Raw genomic sequence first — 19,558 nt, 5'->3', positions numbered from 1 at the left:
ACTGTATTGCGGTTTTTATTTAAATTTCCCTACTGACTAAGCATTTTTTCACATACATATTAGTCATTTGTATATCTTTTGTAAAATGTCTGTTCAAATCCTTTGTTTATGATTTTAAATTTGTTTGTCTTATTGCATTGTAGGAGTTCTTTATCCTGTAAGGAAATCTTTTGTTAATTATATGTATGGTGAATATTTTTTCTCATTGCCTTTTCTCTTGCATTTTCATTTTCTAAATGGTGCCTTTTAAAGAGCAGATTTTATAAATTTTGGTGAAGTCTAATTTGGCAGTTTTTCTGTGGTTATGATTTTCTTTTATGGTTTCCAGTCTAAGAATTTCAGTCTAGGTATTCTCTGCCTACACCAAGTTCATCAGATTTTCTGCTACTTTTTTTTCTAGAAGTGCTGTAATGTTAACTTTTATATGTAGATCTTTGATTCATTTTGAATTAAACATTTTTTGTATGGTATGAGGTGAAGACAAATTACTTTCTTTTTTTTTCCCCTGTGAGTGGCCAGATGTTTTAGCACTAGTTGTTGAAAAGATATTCCTTTTTCATTTAATAACCTATGCTCTATTGATTTCTAATTTTTAGTGTGATTCAAAGAGTATAAAATTCTACCATTTCATTTCTCTTTTGTAAAATTGTTTTGCTATTATTGTTTTGTTTTTTGTTCAGGTATATTTTGGACTCACCTTGCTAATTTCCATAAGAAAGCCTGCTAAACTTTTAAGATTGGGTTGAATCTATAAAATCAATTTGAAGAGAGTAGATATTTTTAAAAACTGAGTTTTATGTATTTATTTATTTATTCACATCTTTATTAGAGTATAAATGCTTTACAATGTTGTGTTAGTTTCTGCTGTAAAACAAAGTGAATCAGCTATATGTATACATATATCCCCATATCCCCTCCCTCTTGAGCCTCCCTCCCACCTTCCCTATCCCATCCCTCTAGGTCATCACAAAGCACTGAGCTGATCTCCCTGTGCTATGCAGCAGCTTCCCACTAGCCATCCATTTTACATTTGGTAGTGTGTATATATGTCAATGCTACTCTCTCGCTTCATCCCAGCTTCCTCTTTCCCTGTGCCCTCAAGTCTGTTCTGTACATCTGCATCTTTATTCCTGCCCTGCCACTAGGTTCATCAGTACCGCTTTTTAAAATCCCATATATATGCATTAGCATATGGTATTTGTTTTTCTCTTTCTGACTTACTTCCCTCTGTATGACAGACTCTAGGTCCATCCATCTCACTACAAATAACACAGTTTCGTTCCTTTTTATGGCTGTGTAATACACCATTGTATATATGTGCCACACCTTCTTTATCCATTCATCTGTTGATGGACATTTAGGTTGCTTCCATGTCCTGGCTATTGTAAATAGAGCTGCAATGAACACTGTGGTACATGTATCTTTTTAAATAACGGTTTTCTCAGGGTATATACCCAGTAGTGGGATAGGTGGGTCATATGGTAGTTCTATTTTTAGGTTTTGAAGGAACCTCCATACTGTTCTCCCTAGTGGTTGTGTCAATTTACATTCCCACCAACAGTGCAGGAGGGTTCCTTTTTCTCTACACTCTCTCCAGCATTTATTGTTTTTTATTTATTTTTTTAACATCTTTATTGGAGTGTAATTGCTTTACAATGGTGTGTTAGTTTCAGCTTGATAACAAAGTGAATCAGCTATACATATATATATATATATATATATATATATATATATATATATTTATATATATATATCCCCATATCTCCTCCCTCTTGCATCTCCCTCACACCCTCCCTCTCCCACCACTCAGGGTAGTCACAAGAACCGAGCTGATCTCCCTGTGCTATGTGGCTGCTTCCCCCTAGCTATCTTTTTTACATTTGGTAGTGTATATATGTCCATGACACTCTCTCTCTTCGTCCCAGCTTACCCTTCCCCCTCCCTGCGTCCTCAAGTCCATTCTCTATGTCTGCATCTTTATTCCTGTCCTGCCCCTAGGTTTTTCAGAACCATTTTTTTTTTAGATTCCATACATATGTGTTAGCATACAGTATTTGTTTTTCTCTTTCTGACTTATTTCACTCTAGATCTATCCACCTCACTACAGATAACTCAATTTTGTTTCTTTTCATGGCTGAGTAATATTCCATTGTATATATGTGCCACATCTTCTTTATCCATTCATCTGTTGATGGACACTTAGGTTACTTCCATGTCCTGGGTATTGTAAATAGAGCTTCAGTGAACATTGGGGTACATGTGTCTTTTTGAATTATGGTTTTCTCCGGGTATATGCCCAGTAGTGGGATTGCTGGGTCGTATGGGAGTTCTATTTATCGTTTTCTAAGGAACCTCCATACTGTTCTCCATAGTGGCTGTATCAATTTACATTCCCACCAACAGTGCAAGAGTGTTTCCTTTTCTCCACACCCTCTCCAGCATTTCTTCTTTGTGGATTTTTTGATAATGGCCATTCTGACAGTTGTCAGGTGATACCTCATTGTAGTTTTGATTTGCATTTCTCTAATGATTAGTGAAGCTGAGTATCCTTTCATGTATTTGTTGGCCATCTGTATGTCTTCTCTGGAGAAATGTCTATTTAGGTCTTCTGCCCATTTTTGGACTGGGTTGTTTGTTTTTGTGGTGTTGAGCTGCATGAGCTGGTTATATATTTTGGAGATTAATACTTTGTCAGTTGCTTCGTTTGCAAATATTTTCTCCCGTTCTGAGGGTTGTCTTTTCATCTTGTTTATGGTATCCTTTGCTGTGCAAAAGATTTTAAGTTTCATTAGTACCCGTTTGTTTATTTTTATTTTGATTTCCCTTACTCTAGGAGGTGGGTCAAAAAGGATCTTGCTGTGATTTATGTCATAGAGTGTTCTGCCTATGTTTTCGTCTAAGTTTTATAGTGTCTGGCCTTACATTTAGGTTTTTAATCCATTTTGAGGTTATTTTTGTGTATGGAGTTAGGGTGTGTTCTAATTTCATTCTTTTACATGTAGCTGTCCAGTTTTCCCAGCACCACTTATTGAAGAGGCTGTCTTTTCTCCATTGTATATTCTTGCCTCCTTTGTCAAAGATTAGGTGACCATATGTGTGTTGGTTTATCTCTGGCCTTTCTATCCTGTTCCATTTATCTATATTTCTGTTTTTGTGCCAGTACCATACTGTCTTGACTACTGTAGCTTTGTAGTATAGTCTGATGTCAGGCAGCCTGATTCCTCCAGCTCTGTTTTTCTTTCTCAAGATTGCTTTGGCTATTCAAGATCTTTGTGTTTCCATATAATTTGTAAAATTGTTTTTCTAGTTCTGTGAAAAATGCCATTGGCAGTTTGATAGGGATTGCATTGAACCTGTAGATTGCTTTGGGTAGTATAGTCATTTTCACCATATTGATTCTTCCAATCCAGGAGCATGGTATATCTCTCCATCTATTTATGTTATCTTTGATTTCTTTCATCAGTGTGTTATAGTTTTCTGAGTACAGGTCTTTTGCCTCCTTAGGTAGATTTATTCCTAGGTATTTTAATCTTTTTGTTGCGATGGTAAATGGGAGTGTTTCCTTAATTTCTCTTCCTGATCTTTCGTTGTTAGTGTATAGGAATGCAAGAGATTTCTGTGCATTAACTTTGTATCCTGCAACCTTATCAAATTCATTGATTAGTTCTAGTAGTTTTCTGGTGGCATCTTTAGGATTTTCTATGTATAGTGTCATGTTATTGGCAAACAGTGACAGTTTTACTTCTTCTTTTCCAATTTGGATTCCTTTTATTTCTTCTTCTCTGATGGCTGCGGCTAGGACTTCCAGTACTATGTTAAATAATAGTGGTGAGAGTGGACATCCTTGTCTCATTCCTGATCTTAGAGGAAATGCTTTCAGTTTTTCATCATTGAGAAGATGTTTGCTGTGGGTTTGTTGTACATGGCTTTTATTATTTTGAGATAGGTTCCCTCTGTGCCCACTTTCTGGAGTTTTTATCATAAATGGGTGTTGAATTTTGTCTAAAGCTTTTTCTGTATCTATTGAGATGATCATATGATTTTTATTCTTTAATTTGTTAATATGGTGTATCACATTAATTGTTTTATGGATACTGAAGAAGCCTTGCATCCCTGGGATAAATCCCACTTGATCATGGTGTATGATCCTTTTAATGTGTTGTTGGATTCTTTTTGCTAGTATTTTGTTGAGGATTTTTGCATCTTATGTTCATCAGTGATATTGGTGTATAATTTTCATTTTTTGTGATATCTTTGTCTGGTTTTGGTATCAGTGTGATGGTGGCCTCATAGAACAAGTTTGGGAGTGTTCCTTCCTCTGCAATTTTTTGGAAGAGTTTGAGAAGGATAGGTGTTAACTCTTCTCTAAATGTTTGATAGAATTCGCCTGTGAAGCCATCTGGTTCTGGACTTTTGTTTGTTGGAAGATTTTTAATTACAGTTTCAATTTCATTCCCTGTGATTGGTCTGTTTATATTTTCTAATTCTTCCTGGTTCAATCTTGGAAGGTTGTACTTTTCCAAGAATTTGTCCCTTCCTTCCAGGTTGTCCATTTTATTGGCATATAGTGGCTTGTAGTAGTCTCTTATGATCTTTTGTATTTCTGTGGTGTCGGTTGTAATCTCTTCTTTTTCATTTCTAATTTTATTGATTTGAGTCCTCTCCCTTTTTTTCTTGATGAGTCTAGCTAAAGCTTTAGCATTTTGTTTATCTTCTCAAAGAACCAGCCTTTAGTTTTATTGATCTTTGCTATTGTTTTCTTTGCTTCTATTTCATTTATTTCTGATCTGATCTTTATGATTTCTTTCCTCTACTAACTTTGGGTTTTCTTTTTTCTTCTTTTTCTAGTTGCTTTAGGTGTAAGGTTAGATTGTTTATTTGAGATTTTTTTGTTTCTTGAGGTGAGCTTGAATTGCTGTGAACTTCCTTCTCAAAACTGTGTTACGTTTTGGATCGTTATGTTTTCGTTGTCATTTGTTTCTAGGTATTTTTTGTTTTGCTCATTGATTTCTTCAGTTATTGGCCATTTAGCAGTGCACTGTTTATCCTCCATGTATTTGTGCTTTTTACTGTTTTTTTCCTATAATTGATTTTTAATCTCATAGCGTTGTGGTCGGAAAAGATGCTTGATACGATTTCAATTTTCTTAAATTTTCCAAGGCTTGATTTGTGACACATGATGTGATCTCTTCTGGAGAACATTCCGTGTGCACTTGAGTAAAGTGTATTCTTCCAGTTTCGGGTGGAATGTCCTAAAAATATCATTTAAGTCTATCTGGTCTATTGTGTTATTTAAAGCTTGTGTTTCCTTATTTATTTTCTGTTTGGATGATCTGTCTATTGGCGTAAGTGGGGTGTTAAAGTCCCCCACTATTATTGTGTTACTATTTCTTCTTTTATGGCTGTTAGCATTTGCCTTATGTATTGAGCTGCTCCTATGTTGGGTGCATAAATATTTATAATTGTAATGTTTTCTTCTTGTATTGATCCCTTGATCATTATGTAGTGTCCTTCCTTATTTCTTGCAACAGTCTTTATTTTAAAATCTATTTTATCTGATATGAGTATTGCTACTCCAACTTTCTTTTGATTTCCATTTGCATGGAATATCTTTTTCCATCCCCTCACTTTCAGTCTGTATGTGTCCCTAGGTCTGATGTGGCTTTCTTGTAGACAGCATATATAAGGTTCTTGTTTTTGTATCCATTCAGCCAGTCTGTGTCTTTTGGTTAGAGCATTTAATCCATTTACATTCAAGGTCATCATCAATATGTATGTTCCTATTACCATTTTCTTAATTGTTTTGGGTTTGTTTTTGTAGGTCCTTTTCTTCTCTTGTGTTTCCCACTTTGAGAAGTTCCTTTTGCATTTGTTGTAAAGCTGGTTTGGTGGTGCTGCCCTCTCTTAGCTTTTGCTTGTCTGTAAAGCTCTTGATTTCTCTGTCAAATATGAATGCGATTCTTGCTGGATAGAGTAATCTTGGTTGTAGTTTCTTCCCTTTCATCACTTGAAATATATCCTGCCACTTCTGGCTTGCAGAGTTTCTGCTGAAAGATCAGGGGTTAACCTTACGGGGATTCCCTTGTATGTTATTTGTTGCTTTTCCCTTGCTGATTTTAATGTTTTTTCTTTGTATTTAATTTTTGATAGTTTGATTAATATGTCTCAGTGTGTTTCTCCTTGGGTTTATCCTGTATGGGACTCTCTTTGCTTCCTGGACTTAATTGACTATTTCCTTTCCCCTCTTAGGGAAGTTTTCGACTATAATATCTTCAAATATTTTCTCAGACCTTTCTTTTTCTCTTCTAATTCTGGGACCCCCCCCTTAGTTGAATGTTGGTGCGTTTAATGTTGTCTCAGAGGTCTCTGAGACTGTCCTCAATTCTTTTCATTCTTTTTTCTTTATTTTGCTCCTTGGCAGTTATTTCAACCATTTTATCTTCGAGCTCACTTATCCGTTCTTTTGCCTCAGTTATTCTGCTATTGATTCCTTCTAGAGTATTTTTAATTTCAGTTATTGTGTTGTCCATTGCTGTTTGTTTGCTCTTTTCTTCTTCTAGATCCTTATTAAATGTTTCTTGTATTTTCTCCATTCTGTTTCTGAGATTTTGGATAATCTTTACTATCATTACTCTGAATTCTTTTTCAGGTAGGTTGCCTATTTTGCCTTTGTTTATTTGGTCTTGTAGGTTATTACCTTGCTCCTTCATCTGTAACATATTTTGTTGTCTTTTCACTTATTTATTTTTATTTTTTGATGGCTGGGGCTTTATTTTTGTGTTACTGGTTGTTTGACCTGAGGTGTCCAGCACTGGAATCTGCAGGCAGTTGGATAGAGCCAGGTCTTGCTGCCTAGATGAGGACCTCTGGGAGACCTCACTCTGATTAATAGTCCCTAGCGTCTGAGTTTCCCTGTTAGTCCAGCGGTTTGGACTTGGAGCTCCCACCACAGGAGCTCCAGCCTGACCTCTGGCCTGGGAACCAAGATCCTGAAAGCCAGGTGGTGTGGCAAAAAAAAAAAAAAAGAAAAAGAAAAAGAAAAAAAGCAGTACAATAACAAAGAATGGAAAACGAAATAAAATGAGAAAGATAAAAAATATATTAGGAAAAATAATATAATTGGAACAACTGCAACATGGTAAAACAAAACCACTACAGAAAAAAGAAAGAAAAAGAAGAAAAAATAAATAAAGGGGGAACAAGCCAAAAGGGGCAGAACAATAACAAAGTATAAAGGATAAATTAAAATTAGAAAAATGAAACATTTAATTGAAAAAATAAAGATTTAAATGAATCAAGAACTGTGAATCAACAAGTTAAAACAGACCCCCAATCTAAAAGAAAAAAAAAAAAGAGCCTTTGCTATGGGGGGTGGAGTTTAGGCAGGGGTGGAACTTAGGCAGGGGTGGGGTGGTACCTAGGCTGGTGGGTGGGTGATGTTTGATCGTGGCCGGGGCCTAAGCTCAAGACCCACATAGTTGGAAAAGGCCCTGGGGCTGGGGCCTAGGCAGGGCAACGTTCAAGCGTGGGGCGGGGCCTCTGCTTAGGACCTGCACGGAAAGGGAAAGGCAGCACGTCTAAAGGAGGGCCTCTGGAGTGTGCAGTTCTGGGTTTTGGAGGTAGGGCCCTGAGTGAGGGGGTGTGGCTGGGGTTTAGGCCCAGCACATTGGAGGGGGTTTCAGAGGGGGTCTCCGAGTGTAGAGGTAGGCCCCTGGTGGGGGTATAGGGGCGGGGCTGGGGTTCTGCATGGCAGGAGGGAGGCTCTGAGGGCAGAGGATTCGGCCGGGAGCCCAACAGGCTCCCTGGTGCCTAAGTGGACAGGGAAAGCGCTGACCGCTTCTTTCCGTTCCTCTGCCGCCCACCCACAGTGTGTCTCCCAGGGTGTCCCCTGTCCCCACTGGACCCCTAACCATGGGTGGGTCTCACTGGGTGTATTAACTCCTCCCCTCCCCCTGCCACCCCTCAGGGATGCTGGTCCTGTAGGTCCAGTCTTTACTGTTGCTCCCCCTTCCCTCCCTCCCACTCCCTCAGGATCTGCCTGGCTGAGGGGGCCTCGGTGGGTAGAGGATCAGGCCCGGGATCTCAGCAGGCTCCCGGGGACCCAAGTGGGCAGGGGAACTCTGGAAACGCTCCCTTTTGATCCTCTGCCCTCCCAGTGATCCCCCAGTTTCCCTCTTCGGGTGTGGGATCCCTTCCCCTCCCCCAGCCACCTCTCAGGGGCACCAGTCCTGTCCGCCTCCACTTCTCCTCCCCCTTCACTCCCCCCATGCCCCACATCCTACCAGGTCGCTGGGGATTCCTCCCATCCCCTTAGGTGTCTGTGGCCCCCCACCAGTGCCTGGTAGGCGCCCTAGTTGTGTGGAGACACGAATGCTGCGTCCTCCTAGTCCGCCATCTTGACTCCCCCCGAAAAACTGACTTTTTAAATCTATAAACATTGTCTATATCCTAACTTATTTAATTTCACTTAGCAATGTTTTATGGTTTTCATTGTGTAGATTGGAATATGTTTCAATATATTGCTAAATATTTCATGTTTTTAATGCTATTTTTAATATTAGTTAAAAAAGTTTATTTTCCAGTTGATATTGCCAGCATGGAGAAATATAATTAATTTTTAGTATATAAACCTTGTATCTAAGAGACTTGTCAAAGTTACTTATAAGTTCTGGTAGTTTTTCCCTAGAACCCTCAGGATTATAACATACAGGAACATAACTACAAATGAAGACTCTGTTACTCTTTCCTTTTCAAATCATCTTTTTATTTATTTATTTATTTATTGTCCTCATTGTACTGGTTAGGATCTCTTTTATAATATTGAATAGAAGTCATGAGAGAGGACCTACCTATTTTATTCACAGTTTTAGTTGAATGAGTTTTATAGATGCCCTTCCTAAGGTTTAGGAAGTCTGTTTGTATTCCTAGTTTGTAGAGTGTTTTTTTATTTAATTAATTAATTTATTTATTTTCATGAAATGGTTTTGAATGTTAATTACTTTTTTAAAAAAATCGATTAAGGTGATATGTTTTTCTCCTTCTTTTCTGTTTTATAGTGAATTATACTGATTGATATTTAAATATTAAACGAGCTTTGTATTTCATGGATAAACTCTACTTCACCCTGATGTATAATTCATTTTATAGGTAGTATTTTGTTGAAAGTTTTTGTGTTTATTTGGGCAAATTATACTAGTGTTTAGTTTTCTATTCCTTTAATGCAAAATTGGATGCAATGTATTCCTTAGCTTCTGTTATCTGATTTTAATATTTGTATTATTTCTTCCTTCAATATTTAATATTTTCTAATATAAAATTTAAAGCTATAAATTTTATTTTAAATGCTGATGTGGCCAATTCCCACAAATTTTTCTAATTGTCCTTCTGATTTCATCTTTTTTCCATATTTTTTACTTGGAGATGAATTGCTTAATTTCCAATTATTTTGGAATTTTTCATATTTTGTTCCATTTTTATATTCAGCCAAAGACTCAAAAGTATCTATTTCTATATCTCTTTCTCTGCATGAGTTCCTCTTCTCTAGTAGTTTGTCTTTCAAATTCCTATCTTACCTTCTCAATAGACATCTTTATACTTGTTTCACCTGTAAAAGCTATAGGAGAAATATACTTTCTGGGTCTTGAAAATGTCTTGAGGATATTTTGGGAATAGCATATAATCTGAGTGTATCTGGCATATAGGATGGATAGACAGGTATGTAAAAGATTATATGCCATGTTAGTGAATTATAAGAAGGCCACACACACACAGATCTGGCTAGTAAAATTTGGTTCTAATTGTTCGATATTTTAGACAATCATGTATTTTTTTGTGGATGGGGTATATAAATATATCTGTGTTTTACCAAAGTAAATTCTTCTAGGAACAATTCTGGGACTGCTCATAAAATGACAGAAGATTATTTCGAGAGCTGAGTTGTGAGCAAATAAAGATCTACGTTAGGACAGTGATAAGAGTGGTTAAGAGGTTTTGCTAAAATGTAGTGGTGGGATATGAAGTGAGGGAAATTGAGAAGTCACAGATGACAGAAATAGAAAAGCTTTCCCTTTTCAGTGTAATAGCATGTTTCGGATAAAGGTGGTTAGGTTCAGTTTTGTACATTTTTAATTTTAGGTACTTATTGAATGATTGGAGACTATCCTACAAATAGAAATATGGGTCTGAACTTAGGAAAACAGCTGGGTTAGATATGAAAAATTTGACAGCTAGATCTAAGTTGATAATAATAGATGATATGGGAGTGGATGATATTGCCAAGGGACATATGACAAAGCCTTGAGAAAATGCCAGCATACTGGGAAGTGATGCAGAAAACGTCTGACCACCAAGAAAGGTGATCAGAGTGATAGCAGGAGGATAATAGAAAAATCTGCTTAATTTTAAGTTCACTCCTCTCTGAGCTTTCATAAAAAGGACACATAGTAAACTTAGGTAGAGACATAGCATCTGGAAGGAAAGACTGAATGTGGTATTGTCTTCATTTCTTTATTTACATTTAAAGATCCAGAATAGTTACTTGAATTATAAATGTTGTCTAAATTGTTTCTCTCTTTATTTTCGCCCTGCAAGTAAGTGAATGTTTTTTCAAAACTAGGTGTATTTATCTTATATTTTATTAATTCTATGCTAATAAATCTTAGATTTCTTTAGCAATAATCAAATATATTTGAATTAGTAGTTTCCAAGATGCTTATTTCTTTTGTTTTTAAGATTCAGATTTTTGGTGGTTATTGTTGTGACGTCATATTACTTAGTTTATGTGTTGCTTAAAATAGGAATATAGAAAAGTTGATGTAAAGTAAAATTGAATGCAAGTACTAGACTTGGCCCTTGATTTTATTGATGGTACATTTTGGCAAGGTCTCTTGGGGTACCTCCACTCAAACTTTAAACACAGCACACACACACAAATATATATACTCCTTCAATAAGTAACGTGTGTTTGATCTTGAAGCAGATATTCCTCATCTGTACTTGACTTTGAGTGATATGTCATATGTTGAATTTGTTATTGGTTTTTAGTAAGAATATATTCAAATTCCATTTTAAAGTTGTTTTTAAGAATAGATACAAGTTCATTATAGCTTTACAAAACATTCTTCTTTGGTTTCCTTTTATCATGTTTTAAGGTTACATGTGACTATAATGTTCCACAATGAGACAGAGATTGATAATCAGGAAAGAATAGCCCTTTAATGTGATTTATATCTATAGATTTTATGTCAGATATGAAAAGTTGCTGTTTAAATTGTAACGGAGGATCCATTAAAGAACACTTTAAACCATTTTACTATTTAACATACCTTGAACTCTTCTTTTTAGAATTATGCCTTTTAAAGCAAACTTTAGTTGCTTATCAAATGTTTGCAAAATATGATTTGATAAAGTTAAATTATTCTAATATTAATAAAATACAGAAATAATAGCCTTTTAAATAGTACATTTAATATGAAGGTATCTGGTGTTTCAGGGGAGTATAGAAGCCAGTTATTTTCTAATTTCCATCAGTAATTTTAATTTCCTCTTGTCAGGTAAGGTTAGACAAAGGTAGACTGTGTATATAGTAGGGAATGGTGAAGGTATAAAAATTCTTCAAATGTCTACCATTTTGTCCTGTTGTCCTATTGGTTTCAGTGTATGGTTGGGTTAGATGTGAAATAACCTGTAGGTTGCTGCCTAGTTCTGGGATGAATCTCTGAAAATATCACATAGCAGTTGACATTTTTGTTACAATGGAATCACTCCCTAGTTATCTTCACTTAAACTACTCCCCTTCAAGTATTTCTTAATCATATTTTCTTTTATTTGCTCAAATCATATTTTTGACAAACTGAATTGTCCTATGGCTTGGCTCAGTCTTTTAATATACTATCCAGCATTTGCCTTTAATTTCTTATAAATTTAATTTCTAACATGATTTATTTTCTTCATATCAGTGTTTAGGTAAAAGAAGTACTTTGCCTTTACCAGTGTACAAAAACTAACCTCTTAGAGGTTGGCCAAAATCTTCCAATTGTACAATTCCTAGAGCTATTATAATCCTCTCATTGTGCAGATGAAAGCAGTTAGACCTAGTGAGGTAAAGTGAGTTAGTTGCCCAAGACTGACAAGAGATACTACCAAGGATGATGCTTTAGTCTGGTTTTTGATTTGCTTCCCAATCTTATGTTTATTCATATGCATATATAATATATATTCATATATATTGAATATAATATATATTATATGATATGTGTGAAAGGGACTTAAGCATCTGCAAAGTTTGGTATCCGTAGGGGTCCTGGATCCTATTCCCCCCACCCCATAGCAAGGGGCTACTGTACTTTTATTCCCACTTGCCTCCTCACAATCTGTAAGGAGTGAGGATTCTCCATGGCAAAGGCTATCAAACTAAGTCAACTTTTTATCCCTATAGCCTAGTGTTTTGCACAGACTAAGAGATATTTGATTCCTTATGCATGTACATAAACACCATATCAGTTGGGTTGCTTATGGTGTTAGGAGCAGAAAACCCACTTCACACTGGCCTTCAGTGACTGAACAGGAGCTTACAGGTTCTAGTAAAAAGTCTTAGGAAAAAAAAAAAGGTCTCACAGAAAGTGTAAAGGTAGGCTGGTCTTTGATCCAGAAATTCATGATTCCATTTGGAATAAACTCTTACTCTTACTCTTTATTTCTGTAATTCTCATAGCTCAGCTCCCTTTGGGTTTTGGCTTCATCCTCAGGCTTGCTTCTCTCCTACAGAAAGAGCTTTCAATACTCCTGGAATTATGTACTTCCTCTTTTACACCCTAAGAGGAAGGAAGGAATTACCCAGCAAAACTTCTGACCTTTCCTCTTAATTGCACCAATTAGATCAAGTGCTGTTCCCTCAGACAGTTTGTCAGTGTGGGTGTGATTATTACCCTCACTGGTTTAGGACAGTTAAGGCCCTCTCTTATTGCTGGGACAGTGCTGGGGATAGTGTATGGCAACAATCTATCTAAAGTGGTATACAGTAGGAAAGGGTTCCAACATCAAATTTTTATTACTCATCATAGGTTGTATATACATGTGGATGTATACGTGAGCTTTCATTTGGAGGTTAAGGGAAAGGAGCCCAATAGACTCTGTGACCAGAATTAAGTATTAAGTTTACATTAATTGTTTTTTTAATTTTAAACAATTAATTAACTAGGTAGTATAGCACCATAAACATGACACCACAAGTGTCTGAATTCCAAAAGAAAAGAAATAAGCAACTTGGAAACTAATGATTGTATTGTATCTGATTATTGCTAAAGAATCCTAAAATTTTTTGGCAAAATTGATATCTAAGAAAGTACTTTTCAAGCTTTAATGTATAAATCACCTGGGGATCTCATTAAAATCCAGATTTTGATTTAGTAGGTGTGGGGTGGGACCTATAATTCTGCATTTTTAATAAGTTCCTAGGTGATTCTAGTGCTGGTGGTCCATTTTACATAGCTAGGGTTTAAAAGACCAAACTGTTTTTGTCATTTTCTAAAGGTGTTGAGAACCGGCTCAGTTTGCTATTGCAGGCCACCAGCGTCTCTTTTCTGGACTTGTGCAGTAGCCTTGTAGTAGCCTCCCTCCTTAACCCCCTTGTTCCACTACAATCCATTCTCTAAATGGGGCTTCTAGTGATCATTTTAATATGTAAATCAATCACATCACTCCCATAATTAACCTTCTACTGGTATTCCATTGCATTAGAATAAAATCTAAACTCTTTACCATAACTACACTGTACTAAATGATGCAGCCCCTGCCTGCCTCTCCAAACTCATCTCATACCACTCTTCCCTTTATTCACTTTGCTTGAGTGCTTTGCAACCGCCCTTCATGCTGCTTGTAATGTGGACCCTGCATCTTCACATGACTGGCTTCTTCTCTTTATTCAGGTCTCTGCTTAAATATTAACCACTTCTGAGTGTATCTTATGAGGGACTTCAGAGAAATAAATTCTTGGGGGATTGTTGTACTGAGAGTAGATCACCAACTCTGTCAATTCAGTTAATGAGTGATGTAAAAGTCACTTTAAATTTTTGGTTGGTTCAGTTCATATTAGAGATTATTTCATAATGCATTTAAAGGGTTTGTTTCCATATTTTTATAGTATTAATAGATATTTCTTTTTCCTATCCAAGTCACTGTGTGCCCAGTATTCAGCAGACAGACGAGAAGATGAGAAGATGTGTGATCATTTGATTAGAGCAGCCAAATATCGAGACCATGTGACAGCAACTCAGCTAATCCAGAAAATTATCAACATTCTCACAGACAAGCATGGAGCCTGGGGAAATTCTGCAGTGAGGTAAAGTTATACCTTTAGGATTTGGCCACTGATTTTCTATAGAAGTCCTTGGTTTAGATAAATGGCTTTGGATATGATCAAGGCCAGATGAAGAACAAAGTAATTTAATTTTGTATTTTATCTTCTACGATGAATTTAAAGCAAAGGGGAAGGAGAAAATCAATATGAGTATAGTTATGGATCTTTGTGGATATTTCAGTTCCCTTCAACTACTTCTAAAAGAATAGTTGCTCATATATTTATTCATTTTGAAGTGAACTGTTAAGGGAAGTAGTTAGTGTAAACTGCTTTTACTAGTTGCACTTACATCTGAATTTATACAAGTACAATACTTTATTTTAAGAAACTATTCCCTATTTTACACTTTTGAGTTTTCAACACATAAATTTGAAAACATAATATGTGTTGTTTTCTTGAAATTTGTTGCAAATTACAGGGCTGTGATGAAAAAATACCATCTTTAAAATTTTATTTACTACATCTACCTCCTTTTAAGATTACCAAACTGAAGGTGCAATTTTTTATTCTAATTTTAGAAACAAAATATTTACATTCTAGGACTAAGGAACTTAGATAAATCATAAAATTTAGTCTTTTTGGAATATTTTATTCTACAAGTCTTAGGAACATGTTTTGACTCATTTAAGTAATGTTAATGAAAAACATTAATGTTAATGTTAATGTTATTTTCCCATTAGAAAGATATTTTTTAATTCCTCTTTTCTGCATAACTTTTTCTGGAAGACAACAACCACAAAAGAAAATAGAAAATTACTTGTATATTATATATAGGCGTAACTGGTTTCTGCTTGTGTTTTAAGCAATTCATGTGTCTAGCAGACATCAAAGTCTAGTTTTAGAGATTTTCCAGTAAACAGAAAAAGATTTTAGTTTTTTTTTAAGCTGAACTTTAAACTAGTTGAGTTGAAACCTATCTGATATGGGATGTTTTTGTTTTGAGTACAAGTATTCACTAATATAGAGTAGATATATCTCATCATGCTTATTGTAGAGAATACTTAAAATGAATTATGTTTCTGGGCATATCATTTTTGGTGTTCAGAGGAAGGAATGCAGGTCAGGGTCTTGAAGGCAAAAGGACTGAGTAAAAGCAGAAACCATGTTTGTTTGTTTGTTTTAATTACTATTCCAGCTGATCTCAGCTGCAAGAATGGTCATGGGAATGACATGAATTACTGGGTTAGGACTCTCTAGTGCTTTATATTGCAACATCTAAAAGCCCATGGGTGTGTGTTTGGAGGGGACTGGGGAAGGGGAGTTGTATTGAGGATTTTAGAGTTTCCATATACTTTAATGTAACAGATTTCTTATAGTCATTTTGACACCTGGTACTGAATAAATTAGAAGATTACTTTGATGTACAGTGCTTGGCACATACTGGGAACTAAATATGTGTTTGTTACATTTTTTTTTTTAGGCTTAAAATTTTTTTTTTTTGACCTAAAAGGAGTTTTACAATTTTAAAATGAAAACCTTTAGGCAACTTATGCCAAAGGGGTCATTTTTATAAGATCAAAATTCTTTCTTGTGATAGCTATACCATTGTATAGCCCAGTATACCTGTGCTGTCAACACGAAAGCGTTTTTCTGAAGTGATTTTGGTGTAATAAAGTATCTTGGAGAACTAAATGGACTGTGAAATGTATTTGTCTGGAAATAATTAGTGTTTCTGTAATAGAGTTGTTCAAGGGTTTGACTCTATTATTCTATAAAGCCAGAAAAAATTGAATTCTGAAATTTTAATATTTCCCCAAATTTACAGAACATTTTTTACTTTTTTGCTCCCAAGTAAAAATAGCTGTCAAACTGTTTGCTTTTAAATGTGTACATTTTTAATTAAGAGCAACAACCAAGGATGCGTCATTGAAAGGAAAATTGATGTTAGTGAATTGATATTTTCCTCTTTATAAATCTCATAACTTACTTAGATTTTATTAAAAACAATGCTTAGCAAAGCACATTGCCTCCATGCTGATATTTTTGTCGTATTTAGTTCAGTGTCACATTCAGCTGTTACTTATTTGGAATACCTGATTGTTCCCTAATGCCTTTAATACAGTTATCTTAAAGTAGACCTTTTCAGTATTAATTCCAATTAGAGTGGATTTCTAGACCTTGGTGCCCTTTTTTAGGAAGCTATGTAAGAAAATGTAGTTGATAAAACGTATGCTGGCTTACCATTCTTTGAGAGTGGTTAACTATTCTGATTTCCCTTGTATGAGGCTTGCATAATCAGCTTGTAAATCATGGACATGGTTATAATAAATGAGACTAACACAGTGTACTTTGTTCTTCACTTAGCATAATTCTAGAAAACATAAATGGCATTAGAGAGAAATCAGAGTCATACTGTAGCTATAATGCATTTAACTATCCTAAGCCTGTTAAAAGAAATATGCACATTGAGCAAAATTCTAGTAAAGAGGATTAAATTATTTTAAGTATAATTCCTTTGTGTTTTATCTTAAGAATTATAGTAGCATTTTGTCTTATAAATTCAATCATATTAGAATATATAGAAATTTCATTTGTGGCATTTTTTATTTTGACCCTCCTTTGGAATCCACATAATTTCCTTGTAGCCATGGCTATGTAGGCCTAATACTTTCCCATTAATGTCATTTGTTTTGTTTCACTATTGATGGCTTTCCTAATGCCACACGATCAGCGGGCTGCAATCCTGGCAGCTGGCCTGGGATCGGCAGTGGTTTTAATAAATCACAATCAGACCCATGCCATTACATCAATATTTTTAGTCAATTATAGAGAAGGTCAGGTGCTACATTCAGTATAGGAGCCTCAGCATGTGGCATTTGAGAAACATCTGGTCCTGCAACAAAACTGCAAGCCGGAAAAAAAAGAATCCAATTTATCCCATCTAAAGAGACCAAATGAAATCTGCTGCTTTATGGATAACACAATGATGATTATAGCCATTTTGAACATGTTATACTTGCTAGACTTAATACCCTTTATAAAGACATATTCCCAAAAGTTTCCATTCAATAAAAACTGAAAATGAAAATATTATTTTCTCAGAAGCAGATGGGAATTGTTGTTTCCTCACAGCAGGCATCTAATATCTTTTGACACCTAGTGACCTGCCTGAATGCAATTTGTGTCTTAATATCCCGCTTATACCAGCTTTTGCCACAAGAGAAAGAGAGAGGAGCTCTCTCTCTTTCTCTCTCTCTCCTTTCTTTGATGCCTAGACTATTGCATTGGCAGGTAAAGAAAGTATTCCTCCCTTAGAGCTCTTATAACTGTGTGCCCTTTACTGTCATTGCATTTTTTCAAATGCTTAGAGATTTCAGGAAATAATGGGACAGACAAGTACCTGTTCATCCATACATTACTGTCACCTGGAGTGAGGCTCAGGTGAAAACAGAGAGAGCTTGATAAGAATAGTGGAATAAGCAAGAAAGAGGCCACAAATGAACAGAGTGGCAGAAGTAATTTTTTTCCGGTGCATGGAGCAGGCATTGTGTTTATTTGGGTCAGAAGACAAATCATCTTTCATGTAGATGACACCTGGTAAAGTGGCTGAATATAAGAAGGATGAGGAGAGATGATGGAGAACACTGGATGGAAGTCTCAGAGGACATACTACCCTTTTCTCATATCGTCCTTCATTGCATTCTAATAGGCTGACTAATGTACCATGGAAATTCGCTCTTGGTATTAGTCCGGGAAAGAAGGTGGTTCTCTTCTCCTCTGAAAAATGCATGGATAGAGCTAGAAACATAAATTATCTTCGAAGTAATAAGGTTTAGGAGTTTTTAAGAGAATCTCTTATCAAGATTCTTGAATGCTTTTGATTAGTTTAGGAGACTGTATTTAGGTTTAGATTTCTGCTGCTTTAAGAAACTCCGTTTCAGATTGCTTGAATGTGTTCTAATGGATGCCCTCAAGCTAGAGGCGTCTCTTCCTGAAAGACATTCATCTTTTTTCTGTGTCACAAGCTTGCCGGTAAAATCTTTGTGATGCTCTCTCCAATTTTTCTTCAGTAAATCAAATCTTCCTTCTTTCAGAAAGATGAATGCTGTAAGGTTGGAGTGTTATAAAAAAAAAAAATCAATGCAGGCAAAATTGAAACAGTATGCCTCTGTATTGATTGGCCTTGTGAAATCGAAACTAACAGCTTTGTAACTGTTCCAGTGGACAGTTAGCTGACCTGTAATGGGCAAACTATCAATATTAACATTACTATTTTATCTTGTACTATGTCATTTTAAAATCCAGAGTCCAAGGAAAGGAAAGGCCTAAAGAATTTTTAATCTTTGTAGGAAATATCCCATTTTCTTTTTATATGCCATTGTTTGAAGAAAGCAGTAGCTAATGGACTTGACCTATAAAAAACTAAGATTAGGGCAGTGTTGGGTTTATATCAGTTACTCTTTTTAAAACACAACAAAAAAAAAAACCTTGATTTTTTTGAAAATAATTTCTGATTTAAAAAAAAAACTTTCGCTGGTGAAATTTAATATTGAACTCATCTTTTTGGATGTGTTTCCCATTTCAACGGAAGTGCATTATGTCTTTTGAAAACATTCTTCATCTCCAGTTTTTTATTAAGTAGGTAATACCAGTGAATTTCTAGAGAAATTAAAGTGCTAACACACTTTCCTTATCAAGAGTTCATTTTAGGCATTTGATTTCATTATTGTACGTGGGTAATCAAGCAGATGTCTAGTCATAGGTATAATATACCCAATCTTATTCTTTCAAATGCTTTTGTTTTTATTCCTACCCACCCCTGGGAGCTAGTACTTGACATCAGTACAAGCACCACTCATTGCTCTCTCTGGAGCTTTGATGATGCTAGAAATTCTTTATAACCAATCCCGCCAATAACATTGTAAGATGGCTTAATAAACCGAACATTTTTCCCATTTACCCCCTCCTTGTTCCCTTTCTTAAAAGGAAAGAAAAAAATCAATAGCTTACAAAACAAATGGAAGAATCTATGGAGATGTCAGTTAAAGAAAACAGGTGTATTTGAAAGTGTTTACATGAAAAGAATAGTTTCAAACACTAAGCACATTAAATACCTATGACCAGAACATAATGAGACTTGTTCATGTTCTTAGTTTTGTGATAAGTTGATATTTTTTAAATTTATTTTCTTATTGAAGTATAATTGATTACAATGTTGTGTTAATTTCTGCTGTACAGAAAAGTGACTCAGTTATCCATATA

At 35.5% G+C, this 19,558-nt stretch overlaps 1 protein-coding gene across 4 annotated transcripts in view; it reads left to right on the top strand.

Annotated features, from left to right (window-relative positions):
• Positions 1-19,558, top strand: part of LRBA (LPS responsive beige-like anchor protein) — a 736,878-nt gene that overhangs the window by 332,727 nt on the left and 384,593 nt on the right. For all 4 annotated transcript variants that reach the window (XM_082463287.1, XM_082463288.1, XM_082463286.1 and 1 more), the window contains exon 37: positions 14,172-14,338. In XM_082463287.1, coding sequence (XP_082319413.1) covers positions 14,172-14,338 — 167 coding nt within the window. The remainder of the gene's footprint in view (positions 1-14,171; positions 14,339-19,558) is intronic.

This window comes from Balaenoptera physalus, assembly GCF_965194825.1.
Source record: "Balaenoptera physalus genome assembly, chromosome: 5".
NCBI lineage: Eukaryota > Metazoa > Chordata > Mammalia > Artiodactyla > Balaenopteridae > Balaenoptera > Balaenoptera physalus.
Note: the sequence above shows the minus strand (reverse complement) of the source record. Positions and strands in the feature narration are given on the sequence as shown.